The sequence below is a fragment of the Fusarium vanettenii genome (assembly GCF_000151355.1).
Source record: "Fusarium vanettenii 77-13-4 chromosome 2 genomic scaffold NECHAsca_18_chr2_1_0, whole genome shotgun sequence".
In the NCBI taxonomy this organism is placed as follows: domain Eukaryota; kingdom Fungi; phylum Ascomycota; class Sordariomycetes; order Hypocreales; family Nectriaceae; genus Fusarium; species Fusarium vanettenii.
The window spans coordinates 1317191-1329209 of NW_003315867.1; the positions used below are offsets into that span (position 1 = coordinate 1317191).

A 12019-nucleotide genomic window follows, 5' to 3' on the forward strand; every position below is an offset into this window, starting at 1 on the left:
GGCAAGGTAGAGAGAGGGTAGACAAGACCAAGACCGGCCCTGGCTGGAGATGGGCGCACTTGAGGGGAGGGTGGGGTGCGAGGAGAGGGGTGAAGAAGAAGGGACTCTGGCGTGCGTCTAGAGACCCATGTTCTACCAAGAGAGAGGGCGCCATCGAGAGCCGGTGGGTTTGTGTCTTTCTCTCTCAGAGGGCTCCTCCGTACAAGGTACGCACGCACGCACCACGCACTGGACGCCGGGGCTAATCTGGGCGCTGAGAACAGCGGGCTAACCAAGGCCAGGGTCAGGGCAGGGTCAGGGTCAAATGAGGGCAAAGAACCAGGGCCAGGGCACCGATGACTCCGCTGAGGCGATGGATAGACAGAGAAAAAGAAAAAAGGGTCGGGTCGGTCCAGCAAGCGAAAGAACAGAGTGGGTTTCTACAGTTGAGGCCGAGAGCGAGACGAGAACGCCCACAGAACCATCCATGGACTCCAGTCCACCCACATCCATCTTGATCACCTACCTAGGTAGCGGGTACTTGTTGCGCCGTGTAACAGGGGTTCGCTCAGTGATACACCAGCCCTGGCCGCGGGCTTCCATGGATGCTTCAGCGCAGGTTGGCGGGCTTCCAGGGGGCGACCAAGACGAGGACAGACGTCCAGCTCTGTTGCCAGCCCGCCGCGTCAAACCAGCAAAACTCTCCAGCCCGGCCTCGGTCAAACTGGCTGCTCCCGAGGGGAACGTAATCACGGACGGTGGTGAGCGAGCCACCTACCTAGGTGTCCATGGTGTCGGTGATGACTAACTAGAGGCAGTCCGGTGCATGGGAATGCCGGGCACCGCACCGTACGGGCACACTCTAATCGGCTCCGACTGCAACACGCACATAGGAGCAAGCCGACCGACATGGACGGATGCGTGAAAGGAGGGGAAACGACCAAAGAGAAGAGGGGCTGCCGGTAATCAGAAATCACAACAGAGAAACCAGCCGGTAATAACCCCGACATGAAAGGACCGTCGTCAGGAATCAGCCCTCCTTCTGCCGGCCGACGCAGCATACCTACCTCGCTTCTCACACTGCTACCTACTCACTTATTCCTTTGTCTCCTCGGTCAATCATATGATAGCATCAACCACCAAGACTCTGAAAGTCTCTGGCGTGGAGCTACTGCCCAGAGCGAGCCCAGGAGCCAAGAGGCTGGGATCCCAAGAAAGGACCGCCACTTCCAGCAACTCGCATTACTGGCCTCGACGCTGGGACCCCAACTCACCTTCGCTCTTGTTCACATTTGGAGCTACCTGCGCTAAGGCACTGTAAGTAACGCGTTAGGGCATGATACCTGCTGAGGGTTCACAGCCCGGGGACCACTCGACACCCAGCCTGGAGGTCTGCAGAATGCCTGCATCACTCTTGCTGATCTGCAGCGGTCTGCACTGCGCAAGCGGGGGACAGTCACTCTGGCCCAGTGACTGTCCCCTCCGCATCCTGACTGACCGAGGGATTGTAAAAGTAGCCCGCTAGCTGGCACATGGCGTACGCGAGGACTGTCTGGACGGTATGGAAGCGCATGCTTGATATCAGCGGCCAGGTGCTTCGGTCCCGTATGGCCAGTAAATCCGCCCAATACCCCATTTCGACGGCGTCAGAATCATTCTTTGGAATACCTTTTCCAGCCAGTAGCAGCCTGAGCGGGCTCTCCTCCGGTGGCTTGCCCGCCACGAGCGTACCCTGTGCAACCACGACCATGGCGGGTGTCGCCTGGGCGGGCGCCTCATTGCAAATCCCATTGAGTCCAGCGGGCAAAGGCATCCAAAGCTGGCGCCGAAGTGGCCCAGCCGAAAGCCTGATCCTCCAGCGCTCTCCCATGATTTCTTTCAATGGTTGCTGCAATCTTGTGGTGGGTCGGCTAGGCAGTACGGTGGGCGACACCTAGGATGGAATGCTCGCTTGCCTCGAGGCAGGTAAGTAGGAGGTAACTCAGGTTGACTGGTAGACATGGATGGGTGGGAAGGGGGAGGCAAAGCCTGTACGACCCTCTGATGAGAAACAAAGGGCCGGCCGGGCTAGTGCATAGCACGAATGGGGTCGTGAGCCCGCTGAACACACGAATGAAGTGTGAGAGGGAGAGAGTGCAACAAAGCAGCCTGGTGAAGTTGACCATGAACTGATCCTAGCTCTGTAGGTCCTGGAGTCACTGGAGGTTGTCAGCAAAGAACTCGACCCAGCAGGGGAAACGAGGTGACACCTCCCAATACCCGTTCACTTGGTGAATGTTAATTCAAGACAGGTCAGGTCGTGCAGGCGTGGACTGCTGGGCGCGTGCAGTACATGCCTTGCTCCCACAGCCAATCTTCTCCAGGAGCAGCACCTTTTTGCTCTGGGCAGCCACCTTGCAAGCGCCCCCTTGGGCGCGCGTGGCTCCAGGGATTCCTCCCACCGTCCTAAGCTGCATTCGGCCGACTGTCTTCCCTGTAGCCATGCTCAATGCCTCCATCCACCGCGTCACGTTGTGGCCATGCGCTGAGAACGCCCATGTCCCTGCAACCATGCAACCACGCTGTGGGCATGGCCCACCCCAACTCTGCCCCACGCGCCGCCTCTTTGCCTAGGTAGGTTTGCTTGTTGCAAATTGCACCCGAGCATGCAGCCGTCGGAGCAATACCAGAGTCTTCCCGTCTCGTTGGAGTTGGTGTGCGCCGCTGGGGTAAATCAGGCACTTTCTCACCTCCCTTCCATGCTGGTGGTGTCTGTGGCTTTCGCCTATGGCAGTTCGCGAGGGGACAGGGACGGGAGCCCGGTTTTAGGCCAACTAGGTTGGCAATGGATGCTGATGCCTGTCAGTCTCGACGAGAGCAACAAGGAGGGTTAATACTGAAACACCTCTTTGAAACGGCTGCTGGAGAACCCCGAGACGACCAAAAGCAAAGCCGCTTTTGATATACGGGCATATGCCCTGTCTGGGTACCCTCACATGCCTGATGCCATGCTTGCTTCATCTTCTTTGGACCCTGTCATGCTCATCAGCGCTAACCCGGTTTCCTGACTCCGACATAGTTTTGGTGGCATCGCGCCTCTTGAGCGCAGCATGAGAAGCACATGGTACAGTGGCGTTTGAGAGAGGCCAGACGACGGGAAATGGGTGTTGACGAACGCCAAACGCATGCTTGGTGCCAGGCTGACTGTCACCGGGTGTTGCTGGTGAAGCTTAGATCCTCAATGTGCGCCGCCGACACCGTCGTTCTTGTACAGAGCTGACACAATTGGACAGTGAAGTCTCTCAGGGCTGTTTGCCGATACGCCTTTGACTCAACGGGGGTAGGGACTGTAGTGTTCAGCTCGCTGTTCCCGCTCCAGCTCCAGGCTATCTCCAGGACACCGATCATTAGTTCAACGGATATCGCAGCCGAAATCTATGCCTAGCCAACCTGTCAGCATCTTGGCTCAATCATCACGTCACACTCGCTTGACCGTTTGAGGGTTGAACAAGGGCGCATCATGCCCTCCCTACCTCCCTGACGCGAAATTGGGATTTGCACGGTCGGCGCCTCTTGTGCTTCGTCCTAGCTTCTAGAAGTCCAAATGGAATTTATCCCGTGCCAGGGGCCGGGGCCTGTGACAGACCTTGACCGGCCGAGCAATTCAACTCGACTCAAAATCCCGTCGACGAGCCACGCGGTCATAACTCAGGCTGGACAACACAACACGGGGTTGTGATTTCGGGGTAGCCGACCTCGTCTGGTACGGGTAACGTGATTTTGAAACGACTATGAATTTAGCGGTGAGGTGAAGCCATCGAGACTGGGAGAGGTCCAGTAAGACTTTGAAAGGTTGATGTTCAAAATTTCTTTAAGATTGGCCAGGTGTGGGTTGGAAAGGAGCAAGCAGTCGCCTACCTTCCTGCCTCAACGCACGAGGTACCAAGAAGGAAGGCACAGGTCGGTCACATCTTTTCCAACCGATAACAATTCGATCCTCAACTTACACATTCTGTCACTCGTTTCATCGCCATTGCAATACTTGTTTTCAGCAATCGCAACCAGATTCTAAAGAATGCGGCCAGATGCTTCATCGCCAAGATCTACCGGTGCTGGTCACCGAGGAAGGAATAGCCGCTGAAAGGACACACACCCAACATAACCGACCGACGCCAGCAATTTAGTGTCACGGTAATCATTAACCGCTCCTCCTCCACCTTGTCCTAGGCGCGCTTCGCTAGGACCTCGCTAGTGTCTCCTTTCCAAATTCACGGCTGGGTCCTCGTACGGTGCCAATGCCAGAGCGAGAAGATGCCGCGGGGGCAAGACAAGGCATCGGAGGATCTGCCGCCATTTTCCTTGGCCTGCCGTCGCTAAGCCCCTGTTCCTTGGAGCCCCCAGACAGCTTGCTGTGCTGAGCGGGCCGTGTCGCAAGTCCAGGTGCGAGACGAGAATGCTTATGCTGCTCCATCAACTAGGTAGGGACGCGATATTCCGTCATGCCCAGGACAGAGCCTGTCGGCTGCCCTAGTCCCAAGTCATCGGCATCCCGAAGGTGATGGACCGACGGTTGCAACGACGACGAAGTGGCACCCTTGGGAGATCGGGCGGCAAAACCCCCAGCCATCATCAGCCCATCCGGCGTCTGCTGGCATGATTTCGGTTGAGCGGGCAATGGTCGTTGCACAACACGCATTTCGCCGAAACCTTCCAACGGCTTTGCTGGGAAACTGGCAGCAAATTGGTTTGCGCATCAAGCGCATGGACATGGACAATCTCGGCGTGGTGGCCCATGACGGCTGGTCCGGTGGTTAGAACTCACTCGCCAGATGGCACACATAGCCTGATAATATTGGTTCAGTAAGGATTTTCAACGTCGTTTGCAAGAGTCCACAACCTCCGCTCGAGCCTGGGAATAATCGGGTTTTGGTGTCAGAGACCTGTTGCCTTTATCCATTCAATCCCTACACCGCACCGCACCGCAACTGGAGCACGGCGAGCTGACTACTCTACAGGGAACAACGCCCCAGGTCACCTGAGGTTCGCACGAGAGACAATTCCTGATACTCGGACGCTCAACCTGACATCTCATTTTTGATGGGCACCATGGGAGGCATCTGCCCAATGAGGCACAGCAGAGGTCGCTGAGGAGTCTTGAGCAAAGCCCGAGTTATGACTGGTCACTTTTTTCCGTCTTGTCGGCATTCCCACGTGGCCCATGGCAGAGCTCGTCACACAAGGAATCCGCTGTGCGGAACGCTGACGGAGAGTCCAACCCGAGGGCCCAGTCTGATGAAACAGAATGCTGTCCTCCTCCAGCCCCATAGGGGAAGAGATTTCGTCCGAACCCTCATGCGAGTTCGGAACGTTCTCGTACAGCCAGGCAAGACGAGTTTTGAGGCTCAAGACGAGAGTCCAGACTAGACGATCCGATCCGGCAATGTCTACCTACAGTACAAACCCAATCTTGCATCGGCACAAAACATCAAGGTGTGATTTGTTCAGAATCCACCGACGACAGAGTGATGGGTATGCGATCGTTTATGGGTTCGGCAACGATCTACATGGCTCCTTGGCAGACAAGTCTGAAGGAGCAGCACGGGAGCGGCTTCACACCCAACCAGATAGGTATCTGACCCTCCGTGACAGGGCTAGAGTTGATAGCTGAGACTTCGAACCTCGCCTTTCTCAATCACCGTTGATACTCGGCAGAGATCCACATGGGAGCCCTCAGTCAACTCAATGCCCTTGGGTGTCGGAAACAAAAAGCGAGGGTGTGGGGCTAGCGACAAAATCCAACAAGGCTCTTGCCTGCTCGTCGCACTGGTGGAGCCCGCCACGTGGGTTTGAGGAAGCCACGCGTTTGCAACACGAGCAGTGGGGTCGCTTAGACGCCGACATAAGGCGCCTTTCCACAGCTGCATTGTTCCAGGCCAGCCACAGACCCAAAGCCCTTCCAATAGCCCCGGGACTTGTTACGGCAAGTCGTCGAGACTGTGGATAATGTCATCCGGAGGCGGACGTCATGGCCGATGGAGAAGTTCTTTTTTCTTTCTTTTTCTCCTCGGAAGACAAGCAGATGAGGGTCCAAAGCGGTGACCAATGTGTTGGGCCGGGACCCTTATGATCCACTGGAGCTTGGAGCTGTTGCTTGGCTGCTTAGGTCAAGTTGTTGCTTACTAGCGGTGCTTGGAGCCGTCTGACGGGAACGGTTGGTTGTCCATACAGATGCCCATGTGGCCATGTGGCGTGGCATGGCATGGCATGGCATGGCATCGGGTCGGATCGCTTCATCAACATGCGCACACAAGACAGGCCGACCCATCCATTCGGCTCACCAGTGGCCGATTGCATATTGTTGGTTGGAGCATGACGGCTGACTGCGCATCCAGCGCCTTTGTCAGCTTAGAGCGGCTCGACGGTACAACGGACAGCCTGTTTCTAACGATAAGGATGTGTATCACCACAACAGACTTGTGTCTCTTGTTTGACCCTAGCGCATGAAGACGACCTCTCCTCTGCAGGCATCAACCCTCTTCTATCAACAGCCACTAGAACGTATCCGATACAAGTGTTTTGAAACCAGAGACCGACGGCATGTGTCTGAGTTCTGGATGCACCATCATCTCGGGGCGCAATTGAATCAAATGTGCAGGGTTCTTCTGCCGGTCTCGTTCAATCCCTTGCCGGCCACGCGAAGTACAAAGTACTTTGCCATGTGCCAGCAACCTGGGAAACCCACGAGAGAACGATCATGGAACACAACACAGATCCCTCTAACCATTCCAGGACGACAATATCCACAATCACTGCGGACCACTCGGGGCCACCCAGCAGACAGGAAAGTGGACAGAATGCTTTGGGCAGCAATCAAGGCTCCCAAAGTCTCGCGACTTTGCATACGGTGAACAAGCTCCTTGCTGAAAATCCAAACTGATGCTACGAGAGCTGCCAGACCCATAACCACGTGTGGCATCGACTAGAGGTTCGGCTTGCGGCCGCTTCCTTCTAGCCCTACGACGTTTCGATGACAGTTTCGATAGGCAATCTCTGAGCTGAGGCCGACAAACGAGGGCAACGGTCTCGGGATCATACAAAACAACCGGACCGGCTTGCTACCTCGCTTGTGTTGACTGACCACAGAGACGGCGCGTCGTTAAATGAGTCTGCCTTTGAACGGCACGCCATCCCCGTACGTGGCGTGCTTCTCACGTGGGACGGCACTCAGGCATGGCACATTGTCCCCCTGCCGAAGCCCTGCCTGCTTGAAGGAAGGCGACCAGCCCCTTTTCGCAACCCCTCTTTTCAAGATCGACATGGGTTCCTCACGGCGCACTCCGTCGTCGTCGAGAGTCGTCTGTGATTTGTGCCGAGTCGGGCTTGACTCCATCTCGCGTGCCCTGCCTGTCCCTTGCCCATATCACAGCCATCCATCTCAGAGCAAGCCACGATGTGATGCGACGCGGAGAGAGATGCCAGCGTTAACCTTTTGGGTTTGGTTAGTAGAGCCTTGCCGACCCTTGCCTGACAGTGCCAGTGCCGGTTAAAGATGGCTTGAGGAGGCTGGCGACCCAAGCCTTGGCTAGTGCCGTTTGACTCGATCACCACGTGGACGTGGACAGATGCAATGCTCTGACGGACGGAGAATTGACAGTGACCCAGCAGGAATCCCCATGGCATTCTGCATTCGAGTGCAAATTGCATTGTGTATGGAGCACCGTGATGAATTGTCTTACACTGGCTCATGTTACACGGGCCCATGAGTGTCAAGATCCCAGTATTGGTTTGGGCATTGATTGATTGATTGATTGCTTGCTTGCCTACGGCATCTCTGTCTGTCCTGACTATTATTTGACCATCATGTCTCACCTCGTTGAGATTCAACAGCCGAGGCTCGCCTTCGCCGATAGCTTGCCAAGCTGTTGGTTCTACTGACTGTCCAAGTTGACTTGACTCCAGCCTCTTTCACGATAACAGCAATAGTTTGCGCCCTGTCGGTCGAAGCCCCCCACTGGGAGTGACTGGCCCCTATTCTGTCGTGGGCTGAAAACCGTGCTCACCTTTGATACAAGCGTTTCTCTCCACAAAGTCCACCACGGGAATCCATGGTGCCATTCCGTCACTCGACGGCGTTTTATCCCGCCAGCCGCCAAGTGGGCATGGCGTCGGCGCCGCTCCTGCGACCGTCACTGGGCCTTGCATTGATTGCATTGCGCTCACGGACCCAAGTTCCCCCCTGACCCGCACGCAGACAGGAGCTATCATGGACTCTGGCATGGCTTCAGCCAAAACTCTTTCATGTTCATCTTGGCCGGATGAGGGATGATGGCGATCCAATCCAACAGAGAGAGTGCCGTTCTGTGGCTTCTTGCCAACATCGCCAATGCCGAAGACATAATGCGGAGCCGCTCCCGCGATTCACCATTGTGTAAAGGGCATGACGAGTTGAAGGTGGTGATGGACATTTGGTGGTTTTTAGTTCTTCCCATCCATCTCTCGACCACTGTGGCACTCTGCTACCACCAACACCGACAGGCCTGTCCCCTCTGTACAGCACCCTTGTGGAGGGAGTTGCTGGTATACGAGTCACGTCCATGTACTGATGATTTTTAGTCTGCCTCATACGTAGGCATAGATCCAAGGCACGGTTGTCGTCCTCGACTACCAGCAAGTACGAGACTCATGCCATGAGTTACCGGGCTCATTATCGCCATCATTTACATCATTACAAGCCATCTACATATATGCTACCACGTGGGGCGACTCTTGGACCACCTTCCCGTGGCTCTGGATCTCAAGAGTCATGTCCCGTCGACGGACGTCCCAAGCCTGATGACAGGTAGACGGCGTGTGGGGAACCCCAGCTCGTTTGTGAACTGGTACGCACGATATCGATCAGCCAAGAGAAATAGATTAAGCTGGAGGAGGCCAGATCGACACACCACTACCGTGCTGCTCCCCCGAGCTCCTGGTGTTATCTCGACGCACCATGACCAGTCACCACGGTGCCTGCGCCTGTCCTGCTCATACAGGACGCAGATCAGAGGCCATCCAATTTGAACGAGTTGGCCACCGCCATCTGGCATTCTCCCGCTTCCCCGAGATCACCAATTCCTGCGTGTGTGCCGTATCATGCACGGGCACGGCATAGCAGCTGAGCTCGGGGCAGGTCAGGGCTCAGCCTGCAGCCAGACCCAATCCTCTCCCTCTTTCTCTTGCTTCTCTAGCTTTCTCCCCCCCCCCCCCCACGGGCCTATGTCAGCTGCTGCAGATACAGCGTTGCAGTCTCACGGCTCTTGCAAGCGCCCGTCATCGAATAGCTCAGCTTTGGCGGAAAGCTTGTGTGCAAAGGGGAGAGAGCCCAGTGGTGGGAGGGGATGTGACTCGCGATGAAGAGGGAGGTGTGGGCTTGTGTGACTGCGTTGGTGTGTACGGCCGTGCATAGGGAGGAGATGATGTCTGTTGTTGGTTGGTACACCGGAGCATATCCAGCCCTGCGGACTGTCATGACAGGTTGCACTTGTCTGTCGTATCGCGGAGGAGGTGTTGAATCAGACATTTGTCACTACACCGCGGAGTCGGAGCAGGACAAAACAAGGCAAGCAGAATGAGAGCATCAGCAGCCTCTAAAGGTAGGGAAGAGTGCACAAGAAGAATAAATAGTAGATAAAAGAGGTCTAAAGTAATCCTTTTCTTAGGATATCTCATTGACTATTTTATGATCATGTTATACAATTTGCTGATGATGTTGAGAGGAGTTAGATCTCCCTTGCCATTCTGTTGTTGTTTAGGAGTTTGAGTGTCGGGGAGATATGGCTGGAATGCCTACCGGAAACTGTGTGTGCCTGAAGGAGACAAGAGACAAGAAAGGACTATTCCGTCAGAGGCGCTAATAGGCTGATGATTTACACACGCGCAAGGACCAAGTGCTACTTACACCCTCTAGGAAATATGATGTGTCAATTGACCTGAACCTAGATGGGGCTTTTCTAAGGATGCCTCTCAGACCTCCCTCCCACAACCGAGCCAGGCCAGGACCAGATGATAGATGTGATGTGTCTACATAGTAGCAAGAACCGTTAAAACGCCAACGCTTTTTTTTCCACTTCCAAAGCCTCCCCTCCCAATGGGAGTTTAGTACAGATCGGGGGACGCTCTCTCTAGCAAGTTTCATTCCCCCTCCATTCCATTCCCGTAGCGGCCCTCTCTCTCCCTTCCAATATCATCATCCATCTCGACAGCAAATGTCCAAGTACCAATCGTAAATTACAACAATGTCAGCTTATAGCGCAGCAGGAGCCCTGTCCTTTCTCCAACCCCGAGCCCGCATGTTATCCTCGATGGCGCGCCAGATGTGTTCCACAATCTCCTTGTCACGGAAGCGAGAGGCATCGTGACCCTCGCCGCGCCAACGGTCGATACCCGTTGACAGCACGCGATGGCCCCAGCCGCGGATGTTATCCGGGGCCTGGTCGCCTCGCCAGCCAACAAAGATGCCGAGTGTGTGCTTGAATAGCTCATCAGGGTCATGCCACTTGTAGTTCTTGAACTGCCACGTCTGGCCCGTCGTGAAGACGGCGACGATGCGGTTCCAGTACTCAGGCTTGAACTGTTCTGAGCCCTCGACTAGGATGAAGCGCATTGGGCGGTTTGGATCCACAGCGCGGATAGTACGCTGGACGTGGAGCATAGTGGCCGTGGAGCCTCCAGCATCAGGAGGGGTGAACTTGCCATCCTCGAGGAAGGATCGCGCATTGGAGAGACGGAGGAGAGAGGATGCGGAGGGAGATAGAAGGATGATAGGGTCTGGTCGCCGTGTGGGAACTTTTTGGTTGAGCGCGAGAGAAGGGTTGGTTGGGATGCTGGAAGAACTGGATTGGGCCTTCTTCTGGATGAAGGGCACAGCAAGCTTGCGCACATGGGAGAAGTCCTGCGAGAGTCAGACAAGGCTTAAAGATATCTCATAGGATAGAAGAAACACATACTGTGGGCTTGATGCCCCTGAGAACCGTGTTGCGATCGCCCATACGTCGCTCGCCGTTGTAAATACCAGCCAGTCTGGGGTCCATGGTACCGCGACCTGATCGCGCCTGCGCGGCCGATGACACGGCGCCCGTCTTTGCCGTTGTAGTCGCGCCAGCAGCCGCAGCATCTTTGTCGCCAGCGACGGGCTTGATGTACTCGCTTTCCTCACTGGCGCCCTCAAGCCAGGTAATCAGATCCAGTCGCTCGATGAAGCCCAGGTTCTGGACCTTGCCAGCACCACCAGCGGCGGCGAGCTCATCGTTGAGCTTGGTAGCCGACGCATTGTACTCGGGGATGGCGACTTCGCGGTTCAACCAGGCAAAGTAGATGCTGCGCAGGTCGACAGGCTTGTCGTGCGACACGAAGCGCGTCGGGCTATCGATGGGGACGGCGACGCTCCGGTCGGGGAAGCACAGGTGCGTAGCCTGTGAGAGAGGAACCGCTGGCGCTGAGGCGTCGGCCGAGACATCTGCGGATGCTCTTGGGATGAAAGGCGCTTTCGAGGAGATGGACTGTCGCAGGAGGACGAGGCCGTCGAGGTCGGCGGCGGACGCCATGATGGGTGAAGTTGAGCGCGTGAGCAGGAGGTTTATTACAACGAGGATTAAAAAGCTAGGCTGCGTGTATTGAGTCGAGTAGCAAGCGATTGTCGAATTATGACGGCGTGTTTGGCGATGTTGCTGTTTGATGTGAAGGTTGAGGTCGGTGCAAGCTGAAGATGAAAGGCTGAGGCTTTGCGTTTTTGGGAAGCTCACCTTGGGAGCTCTCAGAGCCGCATAGGTCAACTCGGTGAGCAGCCAATCATAAGCGAGAATTCTCACCTCGCTTTGGCTTCTGACCTTGAATTCAACGTCGCATTTTCTACTGCATACGGGATGCATGATCTAATTGGGCAATTTGATTTTAAAGCATTTACGGCAATTAAAACGTCGCCGTCATTCCCGTTTTGGTGAATTCTTCCTTGAAGCTTCTCCGCGGTATGCCGCAACACCCGTGATATCCGAGTTGCTGTAGGGTAAGAGTTGGACATTAGGGT

At 55.5% G+C, this 12019-nt stretch overlaps 1 protein-coding gene across 1 annotated transcript; it reads right to left on the reverse strand.

Annotated features, from left to right (window-relative positions):
- Positions 1–10240: 10240 nt before the first annotated feature.
- On the reverse strand, positions 10241–11540 carry PAFE2101 (RNA polymerase II-associated protein; the record flags this gene model as incomplete). The annotated part of the gene is made up of 2 exons (XM_003046448.1): positions 10241–10888; positions 10944–11540. 2 exons carry the CDS (start codon positions 11538–11540, stop codon positions 10241–10243), a joined length of 1245 nt encoding a protein of 414 aa, XP_003046494.1.
- Positions 11541–12019: the final 479 nt, after the last annotated feature.